General features: G+C 40.1%; 1 protein-coding gene across 6 annotated transcripts in view; it reads left to right on the top strand.

The window, feature by feature from the left end:
* TRAPPC12 (trafficking protein particle complex subunit 12) overlaps positions 1–23,684 on the top strand; it is an 85,204-nt gene that overhangs the window by 52,820 nt on the left and 8,700 nt on the right. For 3 of the 6 annotated variants that reach the window (XM_073336095.2, XM_073336094.2, XM_078852076.1), the window contains 3 exons: positions 4,808–4,920; positions 10,578–10,650; positions 15,986–16,059. In XM_073336095.2, the coding sequence (XP_073192196.1) occupies positions 4,808–4,920; positions 10,578–10,650; positions 15,986–16,059 (260 nt within the window). The remainder of the gene's footprint in view (positions 1–4,807; positions 4,921–10,577; positions 10,651–15,985; positions 16,060–23,684) is intronic. The other 3 variants (XR_013635537.1, XR_012157933.2, XM_073336096.2) reach the window with 2 other exon arrangements.

Genomic DNA, 23,684 nt, shown 5'->3' with positions numbered 1-23,684 from the left:
CGGCAGGAGGAAACTGAAAGACATGCTTTTGATTCAATATGATGTGGTGGTGTCACAGAGCAACAAATCAAAGTCCTATTGTTTAGACCAAAATTCTTATTGAGCTCTGTTAAGTCTTCAAAGTCAGCACTTTCTGTGATTCTCTCATTAGATTGCTTTTTACCTTTTATCAGTAGAGCTTGATGAGACTTCACTGAAGATTCAGAAGAGTCATATTGCAGTTTGGTCTTTGCCTTTTTCATTCTCCGTTCTCCCCATGAAATTCTACTGACCTGCTTTTAGAGCCCATTATGCTCATAACCTTCCCTTCCGCCGTGATACCCACATAGGTCACCTTGCAGAGTCTTTTGATAACAAAGATTCACAATCATCCACCTTCTCAAAAGATTTTTAGTAACTTGCTATTGCTTCTCTCATGCTCTCACGGTCTTTCTCAATGTTTTTCTGTCACAGCAGTTTAAAGATAATTATTCCTCTTCCTCAATCTGAAAAAAAGCCACCGATTCAATTTTTGGATGTTAGAGATTGTACAGTAGGTAGAAAATATTGAAGTATTTTTGTTGGTTTCTTTTAAAAAATTATTCTAGAGTAAAAATAAAACTTTTTATGAACAAACCCTTTTAGATGCAATTTATAGGGATGCCATAAAATTTTTCAAGAGAAGTTGATTTATTTGTTTTATGTCTATGTATTTTGAAGGTTTTAACACTTACACACCAGTGAAGACTTTTAATGTCTAACATAAAGTAATGATCATTATTTTTCCCCAGAAAAATAAGTCCCCAATTGTTTCTTAAATTAACGTAATGTCATGTTTTCATATGGGTGCTGCTGAGTTGTACCTAAGAGTAACCACATCAAAATCATTTAATAAAAATGAAGATAGATGTTTCTAGATCCAATATGGGGGGAGGAGATCAAGCTGATTTATCTGAGAACAGTTTGGATCTCAAACTTTATTGTCCAACAAGGAAAACATCCCAGGGTTTTTCTGTAAACAAAGTTAGTTCTTAAAATTAAGATGTGTATGTACATACGTTTCTCCCTTTCAAAGGACCATTTCCTGATCTGATTTGACTGGCAGTTAGAAAATATTGGGGAAGTTGACTGATTGGAGTGCCCTATCAGAAGTTCAAGTTAAAAGTTGTTTTCTCTCCTCACTGGATGGCAACAGTTCCTTTTACCACATTTTCATGAGAGCATATGCACAGCTATGTGCATTCCTCCCAAAGTGAAACTTACCAAGAAAAATAATTTAGCAAAGTAACCAACCAACCAAGCAAATCATCCTTTTTTTTTTTTTCTGCTATTCAATAGGATATGTAAGGAAACTGAGGTGGGAGGGCAGTACAGTCAGTGCCTTCAGGATTTTTAAGTTCAGGTTGGCAGCCTGTTCAGTGAACAGTAAGTAACTGAATTTCAGTTCTCTGATTCTCGTGTATACTTGCCCTGGCTGCTGGCCAATAAAATTTTTCCAGATATGCTTGGATCACATTACTATAGTAAAAATTATTTTACTTAAAAGGATTCTAACTATATTATCAAGATTTATTCCAGGAGAGGCAACAGAGCGAAGAAAAACCACCAGTGTGTTGGATCCTTCTGGGATGTCAGCATGGGCCACAAAGAGCATAAAATAAAAATCTAGGGGTGGAAGCAAGGTATTGATCTCTTACTTCCTGTGGACTGGCTCCATGCTGCGGTACTCTTTGATGGACGCTGTGACATCACAGCAAGGTTCATACTAATGGTTCACATTTGAGTGGTTTCTGGCCAGCTGCCCTCAATGAAGTAGCGCATCATTTGTGCTTAACAAATAATAAATTAATAATACAAATAAAGTATATTTTTAGGTAATATTGTGCTGGATGCCCATCCTAACTGAGCTGTTGGGGACTTTCAGCGTGTACCAAAATTGGTATGTGAGTTTTTGCAGGACACTATGAGTTCCCATAGCTTTCTGCATCAGAAAATAATGAAATGAGTTTTTCTACTCACACAGGAAGTGTGATTTATAAGCCAGATACAGTCGGCCTTCAGCTCCATTCATCTCTCTAACATAAGGTGACACCAGCTTTGGTGATACGGCTTAGTAATGTGGTTCTGGGTTACTCCTTCCCTTGCTGCCTCTGATAGCATACCGCCACACACACTAGTGGCCTCATGCAGCAATGTAGAGGATCAATAACTTTCCAAAATAGACAGTTCCAAAGCTGGTTTACATATTCTGTGATGTGTTAGTGAGAGGCATGTTTCCTCTGTGGAACTGCCTATGGGCTGAACTATGCTGATTTGGTTCCCAAGTCAGGTCTCCCACATGATATTACTGCTGCTGTGTTACTGGGTTGATTAGTTTGTACAAAGAGAGCCAATAATACAGCCTTGTTCTGAGTTCTTTTCAGGGTTGTTACTGGTATAACGCTTTCATCAACAAAAATTGATTCTAAGCCTTTAAATGTTTTTCCATTTTATAGTCCACATTCTCTGAATCTTTGCTACACAAACTGGACCTAATTTGCCTTTTGCTTGACACAGAAAAATGTATTAGAGTATATCATGAGTTGCATGGATCATACCACACCAGTATGTGCCAACTTTTCTCCAAAATAACCATACTGTCTATGCATTTCTCGTTATTACTTCTTAGGAGAATTATTACTTGAAGGTTGAATTACAGCTCATTGATCCAACGTTGTGGTAGAGAATATGGCCAACCTTAGGTCATGTTTTTAGATTTGCAAGACAGGCATTTGAAGTTCATAGCATTCTGCTACAAAACCATTTTAGCTCAGTGTTCCCTGATGAAGAGTCTGCAGTGCTTACACTTTGGTTGTCCCCAGCTTGCATGCCTGGCTCTCTAGCGATCTAGGCACTTTTCCTTATCTTGTTTTGTCCTGTATTGTGCTTGATTACTAGTCAGTATAAGGACATACTAATCTCTTTGCTATTGGTTTGATAACGTTTTTAAATGTTTCCTTAAAAAGAATTCCAAAGACATTTTTACTTTCTTTAGCTGCATAACGCATAAGGTATACAACACAGATTGTGTGTACTCCTACAGGGGGAACACTTCAGTCTCTAAGAGGAGCCTTTGGGGATACTTACCTTTGGAGAAAGGGAATTTACTTAGATGTAATTGGAGTTCTCTTAAGGTCATAATTAGTGAGTGGTTTTCTGGTTAAGATTCTGTCTTGTTTTTTAAAAAAATCTTTAGAGACAATAACTCCTTGTATATTTCCCCCTTTGATACATGTGCCTTATTAGAGCAGGTGCAAAATCTCAAAAAAGCACCTGAATCTGTTTATGAAAACTGATGGGCCAAAAATGAGACTCTGTGGAGGATAATCCCTTTAGTTTAGAGTATGCCATCAGGTTAGTGTACTAGACTTTTATAGACAAGCGTGTTTTCTCTCTCTCTCTCTGTCATCTTCTCCCCCATCATAGCTTTCCCGTTTGTTACTAATAACTTTGTTTCTTAGGATCTGATTCTTACCTCAGATAGTTTTGCTCAGTGTCCATTGAAGCGTGCAAATATCTGAGAGCAAATAAGGTGCAAAGTGGCTCTGAGTCTCATTGAAGTCAATTAGGATGCCGAGATACTTGCAGGATTGGGTCCTTAGATTACTGGTTTTTTTGTTTTTTTTTTTTACTTTCTAATAACATTGAAAGAAGGCAATCGTTTTGTTGCAAATATTGGTTAAAGTTCTCTTTCCCCACCCCTTCCGTTTGGTATCCTTCTGTCTCACTGAAAGGAAGACTTTATTCAGTATGGGATTCACAGCGTAATGAGTCCCTCCGTAGGAACACTACTGTCTTCACTGGAGACAATATTTAACACAATAAAAACTGAACTAAAGGGGTAGGGGGAGAGGTGGGGAGCTGTTTGGTGTTGCAGGGATGAGCACATTGGATCCCAGATCCTTACTGAGGCCTTTGGGCACTATTACAATACAAAGTACTGATAATAGAATCTCAAATAACATATTTTACTTCCTTGTTTTTCTTTAATTACACATCAGATTTAATATACCTTTGTTACAGTATGCCTCTTAAGTTTTTGTTCAATTTGCTATTTTCATTCTCTTACCTAGTTTCTTTTAACATATGTGGGTTTTCTATCTTTATTTTTTTCTTTTTGTCTTTTTTTTTTTTTAAGGGGCCCTTTAAATCTGCTTTTTATTTATTTGGAGGAAGCGTGAGTGCAGGGGACTGGACTAGATGATCTCTCAAGGTCCCTTCCAGTCCTATGATTCTGTGATTTAATTTTCATTTAATTTGTGTTCCTTTCTTATTTGGTTATCTGTCTCTCTCAATGTGTGTGTCATCTTTAAGAGCTACCATCAGAAAATCCATCTTAAATTCTTCAGTACTATTGTTAAATTAGGGGTTATTGTATTTCTGTAGCAATTCTGTAGTTAAATTGTGGATGAGTTTCCATTCTAAACCCTTATTTTTCAGTTGCTAATAAATTTCTCTAATTTCTTTTGGACTTCTAGACACACCATATGCTATTATTTTAAGGATGAATTGGTTGCACACTTTTACCATTGTGATTATGCTTGTCTGTAGATATTTATATTTCTCTGTTCAAAAATATATTATTCTATAAAGTAGCAAACATTTTCCTCATTTAACATTTAGTTATTAAATCAAGGGAAGAAGAGAATTTAGAGATTTTAATTCCTAATCACTTACTCTAGTGAATATGCCTAGGATATGTTTTAAGAAATACCATATAGACCATAGGCAACAATATGCATTGATAACTGTAGCAATCAAATTCAGAAACGTTTCATTATGATTCTAGGTTCCATGGTTCCCTTTTCCATGCGGATTTTACATGCTGAACTTGAACAGTACCTAGGAAATCCCCAGGAGTCACTTGATAGACTGCACAGCATGAAAACAATCTGCACAAAGGTAAAAGCTTCTTTAGACCAGAGGTTCCCAAATTTTTTTTGCTGTGCCCTATTCTCCATGGGAGTCATATAGCCCGCCTACCCTCCCCCTTCCAACTCCTGGTTGTCCAAGGCAGAAAGTGACTCACTGAGGGGAACAGGCAATGCACACTTGGGATGTCAGCAGGACGTGACTGGCTCCATGCCTGGAGGACTCCAGGTGGTGTGGTGTGGAGCAGAGTAGGCTGGGGCTCCTTGTCCTCCCCATGCCAAGAGCTTCTTGCTTCTGCAAGCTCCGGAGGGTTTAAAATACATGAGGCTGTAGCCAGCTGGGTGTCTGGGCTGCAGCAGGGCAGTACATAGGAGAGGACATAGGGAGTCCCCAGCAGTCAGGGAGGTGAGGAGAGGGAGAGTAGCAGGCTGCTCCTGGGACAGGGCTGGGCAGGACTATGCCCCCTGAAAACCTCCTCGTGCCCTCCCCCCCAGGGCAGTGCACCACACAGTTAGACAAAACTGTGCTCTATACAATAGAATCTCTTAATGTTTATGCAGGTATATTTTACTGCCTTTACCCAGAGGATCCAGTGTAGGACTAGATTTAGGCTTTAGACTAGCCCCGACAATGGGATGGTATTTAAGTGCAGGGCCCCAGAAATTGCACAAGGAAAGGATTGTGCCACTCCTTCCATAGCTTCTGGGGAGTAATTTACTTTCACTCCTTTTTGGGATGTAGAATTCTTCCCTCTCTCACCATGCCTGCCAGCTCTGTTGACTGGGGTAAGGGAGACAATAGCTGGGTAGAAAAATGGCTGCATCCTGATAGAGACTGTGCATGCCTGAGTAGGAGGGTTTATCTTCTTGTACAGCTGCATGAAACGAGAGCATAGTATAGCTCTTACTGACCAAGAAGTCTGCTTCCCCCCATCAAAAGATATTAGCACTCTGGATAACTTACAGTGGAAGTGAGAAAGTGACTGAGGTAGTGTCTTCTATTGGACCAACTTCTGTTGGTGAAAGAGAGACACTTTCGAGTTTACACAGAGCTCTTCTTACGCTCTTTTCTTACTCAAAAGCTCGGCTTTTTCACCAGCAGAAGTTGGTCCAATAAAAGATATTACCTCACCCACCTTGTCTCTCTAATATCCTGGAACCAAGATGGCTACAACAACACTGCATACAGTGATGGAAGTGACAGTTATTTGGAAATTCTAATCAGTTATTTTTAAAAGATTGATATTTAATGCAGTGTTAGTTCTTGTTTTTAACGAGCGCTTTTCAGTGCTGAAGTTAGACTAGTACTGTTATGGGTACTCCTTGTACGCAAATGTGACAAAAGCTTCCCTGTACAAAGTTTACAACAAATACCTCTTCTAGTATCTCAGATTAAGAGATACTGTTTTTATTTATTGTAAACTCTATTATAAATTCCAGATTAGCTCTTTAAAGAACTGTAGCGTTGCATGCAGTTGTGATACTGAAAAATTTTGCAACTTTACCAAAGATAAATAAATATGAATACCTCAGTGTTTGTTGTATTTGCTATACTTACTCTCAGAAATACCTTGAATAATACAAATGCAGAATATAGATAATTTCCAATGTTATTTTGTTGTTTAAGACAGTTGGCAAGTTTTACCAATGTATTTAATAAAACAAAACATAGCAGAATAACTAGGATTTTAAACCAAAAACCAGGACTCCATTCTTTCTGCTGTGTACAGGGTTTGGCAAATGAAGGGTTCTGTGGCTCTTGCCGTACTGTTAGAAAGAAGAACTGTTTGGAAACACTTATGGGATGTACAGAGTTTGGCAATTGGGAGAAATTCTTTTTGGGACATTTTTCATCATCTTGCAGAGTGTATCTGCTGTTGTTGGGTTTAGTGTGTGGGTAGTGTTGGTGGCCTCTCATCTGGGCATCCTTCTGGCCTTAGACTGTGACTCTGACTTTCTGACCCACTGGCTTTATGTCCTGCCTCTTCTCTGACTTTCCTTTACATGCTCCTGGATAAGCACTCTTCCTTATCTTAAAGAGACTCGCCTCCTAACTGCTTCTGAGCTCAGCATCAGCATGGTACCTCCATATTGAATTTTGCATACACTGGCATACAATATATTATAGTGTTTCAAATCCTGGTCTTGTGCTATCTGGTATTTGAAGTGCCACTCTCTTTGGCATGTGTCAGAGCTTGCAGCTGGCTATGTTAAAATGGACAAATCCCACTTATGACATAATTAGCCATGATTCCCTGCCAGAACAAAGATGTCTGGTCAACCTTGAGATGAAAGATATGCATTTCCTCTTTTTATTTTTATTTTTAAAGGATATATTGCTATTCAGTTATTTTAAAGGCCTAACAACCATATGGCTTTAGTTGTGTGCCATCAGATACATATTTTGTCTTCCAGTGCACCTCTAAGACAGGAATTGCAGGAACAGGTGTAAGGGAGAGAGAATGAAATAAAGAGGAAGATGCATAAACAGGACAGATGAGAAATTTTACAAAGTTGGCAATTTAACCACCTAAAACATTTGAAATTGCTTAGAAAAAATTACTAAATCTGACATTTCTGCATATATAATTGGTCACACAAATCTGTTAATCAGGACATTGTCTGCAGTGTTCATAAGTAGAACACGTTCTCCACATTAAAAGAAAAAGTCATGGCACAACCAAAAAAATAACATTAAAAATAGGGGGAATTGATGACGGGGGATCTTTGCAGCCATAAACCAATAGTGTTTTGTTTTATTACTTTAAAAGTGAAGGAGGAATATTTCAAAATCCTTAGCCCTCCTTCTCAAGTACAGAAGTGTCTATGGATACCCATTATGTAAATCTGATGATCTTGGAATCATAAAAGCTAGAGGTGCGAAAAGACGTATTAGCTCACCTTTTAGCTCCCTGCCAATGCATGATTGTTTTCTAATGCTTAGTCTAGTTTTTAATGAACCAGCCTGTGAGGTTGACACCACTTCCCTTGGGAGACTATTCCACGCTAATACAGTAAGAAAATTTCCTAGTATTCTGTTTTCCTTTACTTAATTTAATCACATTACCCCTAATTTAAACTCTGTATAATCCTAAATATTACCTCTCACTCCATGGTGTTTAACCCATTCAGATATTTGGCTAAAGTGACGTCTACAATCTATGCACATCACATTTAACTCTTTCATTCTGCTCTTAACTTGATCTCTCCAACCCCCTGATCATTTTACTCTTATGTGAACTCTCTCGCATTTGCCAGTGTGTTTCTATAATCAGGTACACACAATTGCACTCGATATTCAAGATGAGTTCTGATGATGTTGCACCCAAAACTTCATCAGATATAAACATGAGGCATGAAGTCATCTCTAAGCCAGCCAATCAGTTTTAGTCATATTAAATATTTAGTCATGTTACAGTATAAACTGTAGCCAAAGGGGCAGATCCTATTCAAGAGAACTCAAGGACTGGCATAACCAAAGCTTTTCAAGTGCATATCAAGGGGCATAATCAAAGTTTCTGTGGTCAGTTAGTACAGCGCCTGCCTGCGTAATCCTTATTAGGATTATAATATTAGTATAGAGTATTATAATTCTCCTATTGTGATAAACACCAAGTTCACACAGAAAAATAAAGTTTACCCTAATCAGGGTCATGCATGCATAACTAGAGTTTTGTTTTGCATTCCTTATGCAGATTGTTGAATGGAAACTTTTCCCAGAATCTAGTTTTATTTAATCAAATGTATAGCTGTGGATATGCCTCAAGGAGGAATTTAGATCATGTACATTTTTCCACTGAGTTCAAATACAGCTATGAATATAACCAGTGAAACAATCACAGGAACTGCAGAAATTGCATGTTCTACAATTTGTGTCTCATTGCAAATTCTGCCTTTTTCTGCATAAGTTAAGTTTCTTGTTTTAGGGCAGGGAAACGGGGTGGAAATTGCTAATACACTGTGTGGTACCACTAGTCTTCCCTGCATAAATCAATATGCTGTTGCCCTGTTAAGCCAGCATTGCAGAGAACTGTCTCCAGACAAACAGTAGCATCAGCCGTAAAGGTATAAACTGTTTCTTCCATTTACCTCAATGATGTGTTCACTTGAAAATCTAGCTGGGACCATTTAAATGCTAATACTACCGTGAAAGAAACTCTAACAAACACTCACCTGGAGACAAAAATTTAAAGAGAAGAGAAACCTGCCTTGGACTAAAATCATTCCTGGTGTAACCAGAATGAAATCAGTGTAATTACTTCAGAGTTGCATTTTAACCCATGATTCTCTTCTGTTGCAAAATAAACTTTCCTTTTGCCTGCCTGTTGACCTAAATGGCCATTTTTTATACACTGCTGAAGAGGCACTAGGCTCCTAGCTGCATCTTTTGGCACCTAAACTTCTTTAAAAATCTATTCTTTAAGTTCCTGAACCCCATTTTCAAAAGGCTCTTCATGCCTAAGGCACTTTTCAAAATAGAACTTAAGCTCTGGAATCAATTGATCTCTTTTGACAATTTTACCTATTTCTTTTATTGTTTGGAAAGCACAAAGCACATTTTGAGTGCTACTGCACTGTAAATAATCTCTCTTTAAACTGTCATGAGCTGAAAGCACTAGGTACGCAGTGCACTGGGCTCCTAGGAGAGGGAGTGCCTCCTATGTTGCTGATAAACTAAACCCACCAGCTAATTAAAGAGTGAGTGGCTTAACAGGCTCTTAAGGGAGTCCCACTCAGTCTACTGTGACCAAAAAGATGAAACTGAAATGCGGTGATTTATGAGGGGATGGGAATCAGCAAAAATAGGGTAATCTTCAGGAGTCAGAGAGACATTTGGATACACCATAGCGGGATTGGAGAAATGCAATTAGCTTAAATTGCAAATGAAACTGTAGATATATATTTTTTCAAAGTGCAGATATCTTAAACCAGATGCTCCAATAGTTATACATATTCATTCTCCAGATAATCCAGCAAACATAATTTTTTGCTCACTCCGTAGCTTATATTATTTAAATCTCTAATAAATAAAAAACAGCAACAAAATCCCAACTTTGGGAAGCAAATGGAGCTGAGAGTTAGAAGGATCATTATTTAATTTAAGAACAAAAAGGGGGCAAATTCTGTTTAAAACCAGAGCATCAATGAATTTATGGGTTTCAGAGTAACAGCCGTGTTAGTCTGTATTCGCAAAAAGAAAAGGAGTACTTGTGGCACCTTAGAGACTAACCAATTTATTTGAGCATGAGCACTGTAGCTCACGAAAGCTCATGCTCAAATAAATGAATTTATGGGATACATAAAATAAAATTTAAAAAAACCTCTTAGTTCTCTTCTGGAATCAGTTTGACATTTTTGCAAGAGCTGAATCATTCTCTTCTGGAGCATATTTGATATTTTGCTTAACAAAATGCATATGTCCCTGGTATATGCTGTCTTTTAATGCTTTGTGAGTATCATAAACCTGAACTCTAACATCAGCACTACAGTTCAAAGGCTTTCTGTTATGATTGATCTAGCTATAGTAATAATCGGTGATTTTGAAATGTGTCCATGTGAAACATTCCTGTTTGAATTGTTTTACATACAGACTATGACAACTGTAGATAACTTGCATATAATACAAAATGCTGCCTAATTCCAGAATGCCTGTTTAAACTCATGTTAGTTTTAAAACATTTGCTACAGATATTAGAAAATTTGGCGCAAGGCTTAGCAGAAGATGGACGTATGACTAACATTACACAAGAGAACAGACAAGGTAGGCATTTTTTTAAAATTTCTTTTTACAGGCAGTGTATTTTTATAACTTGCCCAGGTATGCCAAAAGTTTTCAAAAGACTTCCCCAAAGCTGTTAAAAGAGTACTTTTGTGATATTATAGTCTCTTCAGCCCCTGAAATGATACATCTTGTATTTTTATTTGCTGGAATTCATTTAACAGTTTCACCTTTTATTTTGATCAAATTGGTGAATTAAATCAAATCTCCTTTGTAGTTTGAAGAAACAGAGAGTATGACTGCCATTCTTTAGTGTTAGGTGTACAAGAAAATCAATGCATTGCTGAGGCATTGGAGACAGACCAGATGGGTATCTGTCTTAAGAGGCTCATTGCCTCCATCAATCTTCTCCCCTGAAATCTGAGAAACTTCTTGAGATCCAAATTTTCCCTCCTTCCCTGTTGGTCCCAGCAGATTATATTAATTTGAAAGGTCTTTTGCTATGTATTACCATATTTTGATTTAATATTTATAGGAGACATTTTCTTTTTTCCTTTTTATTTTAATTAACTTATTTATTAAAGATCATGGGGCAGGAAGAAAGGGGATTGCGTCGGGAGCTGCTGATAGAGAATCCTGACAAGAAAAACATTCCTTTTTCCCACTTGAGAGCCTAAGGCTCACTGAAAATCAGTGAGATTTGTGGATCTGGGCCTTAGCATCCCAAAGAGACTTAGGCTCCTAAACTCCACTACAATTCATAAAACCCTGTTTGGCTGCCTCCTAACCCTAAATTCACTGAGTACCTAAATTTTTGCTTTAAAAGTTCCCAAGACACCAAAGATTTTGCCTCTGTGCATGTGCACAACACCTCACTCGTGGTGTCCAGATGCCTAACCTGCAGCAGGATCCTCAAATCAGGGGAAAATAGGCGGGGAGATGCCTATCTTTCCTGTTGGGCCCAGTCCGGTAAGCATGCAAAGAGCGTGCTTAATGGATGGGGACTCTTCAGAATCCAGCTGGAGGAGGGAGAAGTGGTGGTTGTGCTCTCCCTTATAACATTTAGCACAGTGGTTAGAGCACTTGCCTGGGATATGGGAGACCTAAATGGCCAGTACCCCCATCAGTCTCCCTCTACTTGATGGGGGTACTGGATTTAAACAGGGGACTCACACCTCTCAGGAAGGTGCTCTAACCATTGAGCTATGGGATATTCTGATGTGGAGTGCTCTCAATCTTTCCTGCTGAAGTTGGATGTGAAAGAGTGATTGGAGCTGGGGGACTGGATCTAGGGTCTCCCACATCCCAGGTGGGTGCCCTAACCACTGGCCTATAGTCTCATTTGCACTTTCTCTCTCTCTGGCCCTATGCTTATGTAAGTATTAATATAAAGTGGAACAGCTTCAGTAGGAGAGACTGAGGGAGCCCCACATCAGACTATTCCTTACCACATGGTTAGTACACTCTTCTGAGACGTGAGCGGCCCCGGCTTAAATCCTTTGGTCCCATCAAACAGAGGTGAGATTTGAGCCCAGGTCTTCCACATCCTGCGTAAGTGTTTTAACCACTGGGCTAAAAATTATACGGGAGATACCATCGCCACCTCCTCCAGCATTTCTTGCAAGGAACCACTTAGGCACCTAAGTCATCTGACACCATGAGAGGGGTTTCCAGCTGGGGATTGCAAGCAGACATAAGCTCCTCCCTGACTTAGGCACCTAACTTTGTCAGAGGAGTGGGGTTAAGGATACACCCCTCTCATCAGCTTCTCCCATTGGCTACTTAGACATCCCAGCATCATCCTTTTTATGAGGTAGTTGTCCCAATAAATCTATAAGGGTGCTCAGTACACTGTCAGCTTTCAAGTTTTATGGGCTGAGCGTCATCCTGGATGTGCCTGTATTTTGTACTTCAGAAGTGGCAACCCTAGTCACTTTTTTGAAAAACGGGACTTAGGCACCTAAGTAATTTAAGTGCTCTTGAAAATTTTATCTGACGTGAGGTTTTAGGCACTGTAACAGGGCAGGTGTACCCCTTACCATGTCTAGCAAGCTAGGGGTTAAAACATCTATCACAGGAAGCCAGAAGCCTTTCTTCCACTGCCAACAATCTATGAGTTAACCTGGTTAACATTCCTCAGGACACTGTTCCCCTACAGGGTCTAGGAAATCATTGTCTACCATTAGGGTGGGAGGAGAATAAATCAGTTTGTCTGGGTATAGTTGCCAACCAATGTGAAATTTTGCTTTAGACAAATCTCTAAGTGCTTTTTAGGGGGAAGGGGCATGTGCAAGAACCCATCAGCCAGCTATTTGCATATGTATTCTGGTGAATATTAAATTTACTTCTTTCTGGGGACAAGACCAAAAAGCAGAGAGAAATACTTGGCCTTTCTCAAAAATTATTTGAAAAAATGAAGCTCCTTCTCTATGTGGCTCTGTTTTCACCTTCTATTCCCTCTCCATACCTGGCTTCCTTCATAGGATTTCACTCTTTTCCACCCATTGGCTTTCTCCCACATGGATTCCCTCCTCATTTTCCCCAGGTCTTTTTGCCATTCCCCACCCTCTCTCTAAAAGACTGACTGCTTTTTGTCACATACGCAGAGACTTCTCTCCTAGCCACTTACTAGCTCTGTCCCCTGCAGGCTGCCCCTCTGACCTGCGGGTAACTGGCTCCTTGCTCTACGCCACTGTGTCTACAACTGCCTTTAGAGCTGTGCTCAACTCAGCAGGGGGAAGAGCTAGAAAAAAGGTAGTCAGCAGGAACCAGGGGAGGGAGTAGCTAAACAGCTGGGAGAGATGCTGCTGTGCTTGGAGTACAACTGCCTGTCTGCCTAACAGTGCCAAAGGACTCTGGGGATGCTTGCAGGGACTGTTGGCTGCTCTTGCCTGATGGGGTTGGTCGGCTCTGCTCCCTACTTACCCCTGTGCTGCGCTTTGAGCTGCAGGACGCTTTTATTTTTGTGGAAAATCCAGCTGAAACAAACCTTATTAACTGTGGCTGAAGACAACCTTAAGTCATTATGGGGATTATGTCTGGGGAGTAATTTCCTTATTGCCAGTGTGAGTAGGTGCTGCACCAACCAGCCCATGACATACATCTTCTCTAGTGTGGAGCAGAATGTCTCATTTTCCAATTGTTCAGTAGGAGAGATTTAGCACTGCACCATTTGCCTGGCAGCACGTTTGTTTTCTATAAGGAACCAAGTCTGCAGCTGCACCACGCACAGAGCTCCCATTGAAATGAATGGGAGCACATAGAGCCACTGTACAATCAGAGCTTAAATTAATAACCATTAGGAAGGAATGTTCAGATGGATAGTGTAACAGCAAGGGCTTGCAAGGTGAGTTATTGTCATTTCTACTACTGGGTTACTACTAATAATCATCAGGTATTGGGTTTCTATTTTTTGTTTTCCCATGTCATTCAGCCCCTTGCTGCCAGCAATAAGAATCCCTCCTGAGTGTCCTTTTAGTGCATCTTGCATATTTATTCAGCCTTCGGACTTACTGGGCCTGAGCTTGTAGCTGCTCAATGTTCAGAACTCCCATTGTCTTCTGTGTATTGAGCATCTGTAGAAATGTACGCAGCCATCTAGGTTCCATTTTCCAGCATATTTGAAACTTCTCATTAGCTGCTGTTTTTACTTTATTCTCTGCCTGTCCTGGCTACCACACAGACATTTTAATAGTGCCAGCAATAACAGAAAGTGTTCTTTATAACCAAGTGATGTCACAACACAAAACAATAAACTATAATCAAATGCATTCTTTTTTAAACACATCACAGTAAGTTTGAAATATGGTATGAGCTACGTAATAGCTTAATTTTCAATCAACTGACTGGATCTCAGATCAATGTAACCCAGATTTTTTTAATATTAACATTTAGAGACAACACAAGCACAAAAACATCAGGAAATGCACTTGACAAACCTAAAATTGCTTCAAAAATGGGATGTTAACATCATTGGAAAGAGTTATTTAACACTGCCCTGTTTCTGCCATGGGCTCAGAAAGAAACAAAAGGTAGAAAACATGGGGTAGAATGTCCTCTCATAGTATGCAATGTACTCTCCAGTAATGGCAATACATGTTTTACATGAACTTGGGGTGGAAAATATATAAAATATGACTTCATACTGCTGAATGATATAAGAGAGCTATGACTAAGGAAGCTATTATAAATTAAATACCAGGTCCAATCTTGGAGACACAACTATGCACTCAATTTTTAATGTGTCTAGAACATAAAGTTATATTTTTTTACCTGTCTCACCAAGCTTTTATTACTTGTAATGAATGGCATTTGTAAATCCATTAAAAAAAATTAACTCTCTGTAACCTGCCATGGTTTTTATAACAGACCCCTTTATTGCTACACAAGAACAAACAGTTATCACTGTTCTGTTGCAATCCCCCCTTTTTCTTCCTGTCTTTCCAACCCCAATACAGTAACTTTGAGAGTTGATCGTCAGGGTGAGCCGTAATATTTGTTTTCAAATAATTTAATTCAAAATCAATCATGTACCAAATTAATATCCCTAATGTCTATTTTTGAAGGACAGAAGACTACATTTATTTCTAGTACTGATCTATAGAGCCCTGCACGAATACAAAATTTTTATGTGCATCCAATCCGTGATCTGTAAACGTGGTCTGAAGATATAAAGCGGATATCCTCAGATTTGCACGTCTCTCTGATCTATGGTCCCTGTGACAGTGGATACATAGGGAGAACCATTCTCTTACAACATCATGAGTCTGTCTCAAACCAAGGGAATGAGCAATCTGCTGCTGCAGCCTTTAAAGCCTGCAAACTCCAGGAGCGTGGAAAAGACAGACAGACTTGGCAGATTTTTCCACCAGATCACTAAGCCAGAGGAAAACAAATAGTCCCAGACTGAGTGAGCGCTGACCCTGCATGTTCTGGCTTTGAGATGAGATTTCAGGCTACGTTTGGGTTTTTAGTTGATTAAATTTAATCCCATAAATTACACAGTTGTATGCTGATGGTAATAATTATTTAGATGTTTCTATGTATCTTCTGTTCTGATATTAGAAAATGTGTGGCTTCTTTTAGTATTTAATATGTTGCCTGAACTAAAAGCTGAAAGGTTGTCTGTTGCTTTTGCATCGTTGCATCATTTATGCAGATATTCTTTTCCTAGAACCAGTCGAATTAGTCCTTTTAAGAGAGGCAGTATTTTCTATCTGACAGTATGGTGTGGCAAAGAATTAAAAATTCTATGCTAAAACCCAGTGATTTTAACAAGGGGGATCTTTTAAATCAGAATTCATAGGACCAATAATTGATGGCTAGAAAAAACCTCTAATTTATTTGTGCACATTCACAAGCTGCTCTTATTTTGTAGCCTCTGTTGAGCTGTGGAGGTCACGTCTGGGCCGGGTGATGTACTCCATGGCAAACTGTCTGCTAATGATGAAGGTACGTGGGTGGCAATAACTGCAGAGTTACCGTATATACTAGAATAGAATGTCAGAGAAAGTGCAAGAGAATTACTGGTGCGTGGATAGGGGAAGACTACCTGACTGTACAAGGTTTAGCTTAGTGAAGAATTAATTGGACTTAGTAATTACTTACTTAATAACCACTTGCAGCAGTGTTCTTTAGGACCATATCTACACTTATTTCTCCTGAAATCATTTCAGAGCACATGCAATAACAATACAGAATTTGCATTTTTAAATTGAATTTTTCAAACACTTAACTAAATACTGTAATTAAAACCAATTATATGCTCTCTCTGTCTTTCTCAAACTATGTACTAGGAATGTTGCTCTAGTTGCACACAGTAATGATACTGTAGGCTTTGTGTGTGACAGAGACTCGAAGCATCCAAATACATCTTCTGCCTTGTCCATATGTCTGTGCAACTAGATTCTGACCCTGGAGTTTTTAGTCTCCTATAGCTGCAAAGGAAGGAACAGTCAGAGTGGAGTTGGCTATTTTTTGCCTGTTTCTCCACCCTTTCCTGTAAGCCTTCCTACTCCATTTTGTGCAACAGCTTCTCCTTGCATTCAGAAAGAGGGAACAACAAACTTCTTCCAAAGTAGACCTCGTTGCCATGGGAATAGGGATGCCCCTGTGCTAAGCTTGTGGCAAGAGCTATGGACTGCCTCAATCCAGATCTTAAAGCTACTTTATGGATCAGTTAGCAGCAAAACCCCAGAGCATCACTGTCCGCACTATAACCTCTCACAGACCAGGCTCTGAACTTCTCCATATTCCTAGTGTTCAAAACTGTAACGGTTCAAAAAAGAATTAGATAAGTTCATGGAGGATAGGTCCATCAGTGGATATTAGCCAAGATGGTCAGAGATGCAACCCCATGCTCTGGGTTTACTTAGCCTCTGACTGACTGCCAGAAGTTGGGAGTGGACAACGGGGGGGTGGATACCTTGACAATTGCCTGTTCTGGTCATTCCTTCTGAAGCACCTGGCATTGGCCACTGCCAGAAGACAGAATACTGGGCCAGATAGACCATTGGTCTGACCCAGTATGACTGTTCTTATGATCCTAGTTGCCCAACAGCATTCCTGAACCTAGCTTTCCATAAAGCTGAATAAGCTGCTCGTAAGCCTTGTTTTCTTGATGGTTTTTAACACTCAAATAATATCTCAAATAGAGTACAGGTATGAAAGTGTCAGTTACTCAGAGACTGCCTTAAAATGCAGCATTCTGCTTTTATGAGGATCCCAGGAGATGGAAATGCATATTCGGAACAGTTAGAGTGAGATCAGCACTATTCCCTCTTACGTAAATACAACAGCACAGCAAATCAGGGTGGTTAGAAAGAAGCCCCATTCTGTCTTTAAACCAAACAAGTCTTTGTTTTGAATCAGAATCCTGAGACACAGTTAGTTTTCAGGAAACTCTCCTTTTTCAAATGCAGGTGGGAAAAAAATTTAAACACTGAGTCTCCATCCCAAACTTAAATGTATAACTGGAGTATAAAAATATCCAGTTAAAGAAATATAGTTAGCAAACACTGCAGGTTTTCAACAAGTTATACAGTAACTCTGCTTTTAACTGTACTAATTTTTTCCCTAAGCTCCCTATATCTCCTTTAGTCACTTCTACTCTCCTCTTCTTTTCTGCTTCTGTATGCCTTTCTTGCTTCTATTCCCGTTTCATCCTTTTCATGATATTTTCTTCTCACTTCAATAGTGGCATGAACTCCAATTTCTAAGCAAGTCATCAGTGTTTCTGACAAGGTTGCTTCAAGAGAACTGCAACTCATTCTCCTTCCTTCATTTCTCAAAACCAAGTGTATTCACAATCTGTATTATAACTCTCAATCTAGGAAACTAGAATTCCAAGATTTATTTCCAGAATTCAGATTTCCCACATGACAATTATATGTTGCTATTGAACCCCCAACATAGCCATTACCTGTATTAAACTTGTCCTTGAATATGTTGCATGTGCCTTTCCATAATGCACATAATTTTCAAGAACTGCCTTATAAGAGTCAACAGGGAGTCCAGTGACACCTTAAAGACTAACAGATTTTTTCTGGGCATAAGCTTTTGTGGGTAAAAAACGCACTTCTTCAGAATCCCAAGCACCGCTACAGGATGGGGACTGACTGGCTAAGCAGCAGTTCTGTAGAAAAGGACCTGGGATGAGAAGCTGGATATGAGTCATCAGTGTGCCCTCATTGCCAAGAAGGCCAATGGCATATTGGACTGTATTAGTAGGAGCATTTCCAGCAGATCGAGGGAATCTCTGGTGAGGCCACACCTCGAGTATTGCATCCAGTTTTGGTCCCCCCACTACAGAAGGGATGTGGACAAATTGGAGAGAGTCCAATGAAAATTATTGCGGAGGGCAACAAAAATTATTAGGGGACTTACGAGGAGAGGCTGAGGGAACTGGGCTTGTTTAGTCTGCAGAAGAGAGTGGGGGGGGGTTTGATGGCAGCCTTCACTACCTGAAGGGGGGTTCCAAAGAGGATGGAGCTAGGCTGTTCTCAGTGGTGGCAGATGACGGAACAAGAAGCCATGGTCTCAAGTTGCAGTGTGGGAGGTCTAGGTTGGATATTAGGAAACACTATTTCACTAGGAGGGTGGTGAAGCACTGCAATGTGTTACCTAGAAAGGTGGTAGAATCTCCATCCTTAGAGGTTTTTGAGGCACGGCTTGACAAAGCCCTGGCTGGGATGATTTAGTTGGGGTTGGTCCTGCTTTGAGCAGGGGATTGGACTGGATGACCTCCTGAGGTCTCTTCCAACCCTAATATTCTATGAAGATGTATGAAGAAGTGGGTTTTTTACCCACGAAAGCTTATGCCCAAATAGATCCGTTAGTCTTTAAGGTGTCACCAGACTCCTCGTTGTTTTTGTGGATACAGAATAACACAGCTACCCCCTGATACTTGACACTTATAAGAGTCAGAATATTTTAAGAGCAGTTTTCAAACATAAATCATATTGCAGTTAAAATCAGGGCAAAGTGTGAAGATAATCTATACGGTATATGCCACAAACCCTCTGATGGGTAAATGGGCTTCTTGTTTATTTTTTCCTTTAAATTTTCCCAAATGTTAAAACAGACTTAATAACAAACAATGCTCAGATATTCATCTCTGCTTTAATTGATTATTTTTTCAAATAATGATTTTTAAACGTGGTCTTTCTTGAGGATAAGTGTTTTTTGAAGAAACGAATTACACAAAAGCTTCAGATATGTGTAAAAGATATCAGTTGTCTGTAATATACTTCTAGAGGAGTATTCATTGTAAAATATATCATTCAAAATTGAAGCTTTTTGTTTTCCAGTGTAATGAATAAACAAACAAATTCTGGGTTTTTCCTGAACTGAGTCAGTGCAATCTATCGCCATCTAGTGACAATATATTATATTGGGATGTAATCCTGTGTTGATTCTGAAATACTGTTTGTTACTTGAATCATTTGTGATGTTGGATAGAGTGGTGATGATGACCACAGTTATTTTCTGAACTATAATAACGTTCCCTGTAACCTTGGTGTAAAAAACATTGACTAATTTCCAGCTGTAAATTTTATTAACCTATTCCTTTGGCCAAAAAAGTTAACTAGTATTTGTTGAAATATAATTATAGATTATCTTTAAGGCTACAGTTGTCAAAGGACCCTAAAATAATTAGTTTCCATGGGAGTTGGGTACCTAACTCCTTTAGGCTCTTTTAACAATCCCAGCCTTAAATATTAAACCCAATAAATTCCCCTCAGTGTCATTCTTCTTGACCATCCTGAAAGGAAAACTTACGTGGCCCATGGAGTTCTGTACTTACATGGCCACATTACCACAGTATATGAGCACCTCACTAATAGCCCTGTTAGGTAGAAAAGGTGGTGATTTGAGGCACAGAGAAGTGACACACAATCACACCGGAAACCTGTGATGCAACAGAGAACTGAACCTGGGTCTCCTTTCCCAAGGCTAGTCCTCTAACCTAGTGGTTTTCAAACTTTTTTTTCTGACTACCCAGTTGAAGAAAATTGTTGATGCCCGCGACACAACAGAGCTGGGGATGAGGGGTTTGAGGTGTGGGAAGGGCTCAAGGCTTGGGCAGAGGGTTAGGGTACAGGGGTGGGGGGTGCAGGATGTGGGAGGGGGCTGTGGGCTGGGGCAGGAAGTTAGGGTGCAGGAGGGGGTCTGGGCTGGGGGTGCAGGCTCTGGTGTGGGGCCAGGTATGAGGGGTTTAGGGTGCAGGAAGGGGCTCTGGGTTTGTGGGGGGGCTCAGGGCTGCGGCAGGGGATTGGTGCGCATGGTCGGGGCACGGGCTTACCTCAGGCGGCTGCAGGTCAGCAGCATAGCGGGGGTGCTATGGCAGGCTTCCAGCCTGTCCTGGCACCGCAGATCGCGCTGCGCCCCAGAAGCAGCCAGCAGCAGGTCCAGCTCCTAGGCAGAGGAGTGCAAGCGGCTCCTTGTGGCTCTCACCCGTGGGCACCACTCCCTAGCTCCCATTGGCCGGTTCTCAGTCAATGGGAGTGTGGAGTCGGTGCTCAGGGTGGGGGCAGCACTGGCTCTACTGCAGTTAAAACGATGTGGAGGAGGAAGGGAAGACCACAATCTATGCTAGTGACAGAAGAGTCTGATGTCTGAGCATTCTCTTCTGATCTGGATTCTCTTTTGATTTAAAAGACAGAGACAGCATAAATTGTCCTCTCTCCTATCTCAGGACCAGTTTCTCAGGACTAATCCTAATGACCAGTTGAGGGTGCAAAAACATGTTTTACTTTTCTTCACGCAAATAGCCCGATTGGATTTATTGGGACTATTTACATGAGTTAGTCTATCTAGGTTTAGGTCTAAATAGTGCTTGATTCAAAAGTTATTAAAATTTAACACAGTTTTGTCCATTCTCATAAATTAATCATGAGTAATGCAAATTTGTCCCCTCCTGCAGGCATTCTCATGATGATGCAAAAATCTTCAGCCTTCGTGTGATTTTTTTTTTTTTTTTAGGAAGCAGTGTGTGAGAGAGAGAACTCCCTACTTCTGTTTTATAGTTTAGTGAAGGTGCGTGAACCTTTTAAGCCCCAAGACCATGAGTTCTAGTCCTAATGCTTCCAGTGACTGCTGTTAACGTTTCTGTACCCTTCTCAACCCTTATTATAAGCCAAGATTTCATATCATATCAGAGGGTAACTGTCCTTCACCATTTGCACAGATAACTGGGAGCTTACACAAACCTGCTTCAAGCAGAGCTGAGAATGAAACACAGGTCTCTAATATAACAGAGCTAAGTTTATCCACTTTGCAACATAGTCATCCAGAAGGAACCTGTCAAATCAGGTGCTTGTGTAACTAACATTAGTGCCATGTGGCTCTGTGCCATAGTGTAGTGGGTAAGCCCACAGATTAATGACTCTTCTACTGCATCCATGCGAAGAGGTGTGGTTCTTTAGCTGAAGTGGTGGAATCTCCTTCCTTAGAAGTTTTTAAGGTCAGGCTTGACAAAGCCCTGGCTGGGATGATTTAATTGGGGATTGGTCCTGCTTTTGAGCAGGGGGTTGGACTAGATGACCTCCTGAGGTCCCTTCCAACCCTGATATTCTATGATTCTGTGATAAGTGTTAGCGACTCACCCTTTTACACCCAGAATACAACCCTACATATGTCCCAAGCAGGGGCATTGTTTCATTAGGTTATGCTCTCTGTAACCGCTACACCACCATCTGCTCCTAGAACACGGAATAGAAACTAGTCACCCTGTTGTCCAGCCTTCCATTTCTGTAACCCACTCACTGTGTGTGGTGTCTCCCTATATGGGCTGGTCTTCATACAGATAACGGCATGCTTTCCTCTTACCACTTACTCTTTAAGCTAAAGTGGAGGAGGTCTATGCTTTGGATCAGAATATTGTGGTTTCCAGCCCTGCTCATATCCATGCGGGGGTGAAAAACTACATATATGTATAAAAGTTAGGGTAAGGACGACAGAGTGATAATTGGAATTATTTTATTTTGTAAAACATTGCATTTAAAAGTGAATTAGTATAACATCCCATTTATTTTACTGTTGCATTTTTATTATGTGTAATTGGTTACGTATAATTGTCCCTTTAGACATAATACATTGTGACAGACTGCTTTGTCTCTTCACTGAAGCGTTAACTCAAGTTCTCTACCCTCAAGTTATTCCTCTCAAGTTAGCATAGCTCAAGGTGGAGCAGCCACACTGCAAAATAATATTCAAGCAGCTGCATTCACTCATATGTGGTACAAAGACTTCTGGGTACACATCCCATGATTCTTAGCACTGCAATAAGTTGAGCTGCTCTATTAATTCTTTCCCAGTGATTTGTGGGAGAACTTTTCTGCCCTATCTGGCTATTGGAGGTGGGGGAAGAATTGTGGGAAGGCAGTGGAGGTCTAGCAGCACTTGAGTAGTGTTAACCTGTATCCACACGTGCTCTCTCGAGTTTTAAAATATGCCCCCTCTTGGGCTAGCCACTCAAGTTAAAAACTCCAGCACACTTGAGGTAAGAGGTTTGATATATGGATGGGACTCAAGTTATAACTCAAGTTAACTTTAAGGTGCAAGAAAAGCCTTTAGTGTGTGTTTAAGACTAAGACTAACAGAATGTGGGAGTTTTTGCCTGTGTCCAGAGTGGAAGAGCCTGTTGGTGAACTCCCCTAAAAGATCAGAATTTGATTTAATAAACGTATTATTCCAGAAAGCTAGCCTTGTTCTCAGTGGTGTAACATTAATGCTTATGGAAGCATCTCACGAAATGACAAGACTATAGAGCCTTTCACCTGTCCATCACCAGTTTGAATCATAGCTAGCTCAACAGGGATTAAAAGCTGTTCCTACCTAATATAAGTCTGGTGGTCCCTATATGAGGTGAGTTTGGTGAATCCCAGTTCCAGCTTCTGCCTCACAAAGTCACTACCATGCTTTTCACTAGACTGTAAGCTCTTCAGCGCAGGTACTGTTCCATGCTATGTGCTGTTTATACGATGCTTAGCACAATAGGCCCCCAATCTCGGTTGAGTTCTCTACCAAGAGTTCCAGTAGCAGAGGCCAAAATCACCTTACTCACTATAAATTTGTGAGAGTTCTCAACAGTGTAAATATCACACACACATTGATGGAAAAGGGAGTTCAAAAGAAAGCGGACCAAATAAAACCACCTGACTTTGTTAGGGTCTGTCTGTTGGATTTTTGAACTTCTGGGGTAGCCAATATTGATACAGTAACATTTAGTATGACATGGTGCATCAGAGTGAGAACAAGAGCTCTAAATATGTCAGTTATTAAATATTATACATGTATCATTGTTAATGAAGTATAGTCACAGTTTGCAAATTGTTTGCAATTGATCTCTTTGATTTTTGTTGCTGCAAAATTGGATTATTACAGGTCATGATCTGGGTCAGAAATAGGCAGGTCTTAGTCATTTTAAATATAGCCTTAAGAAAACATAACACAGTTCACAATATCTGCCATCAGTTATGGAGTAGAGGAGAAGGCAGAAGAAATGCCTGTGGCATTTTTTCCAAGTAAGTTGGGGGGGGGAAAGTGACCCCTGTTGCTTTTCAGCATTAAAATTT

The sequence above is a fragment of the Lepidochelys kempii genome, chromosome 3 (assembly GCF_965140285.1).
Source record: "Lepidochelys kempii isolate rLepKem1 chromosome 3, rLepKem1.hap1, whole genome shotgun sequence".
In the NCBI taxonomy this organism is placed as follows: Eukaryota; Metazoa; Chordata; order Testudines; family Cheloniidae; genus Lepidochelys; species Lepidochelys kempii.
This window is presented reverse-complemented; position numbering and strand designations above follow the sequence as displayed.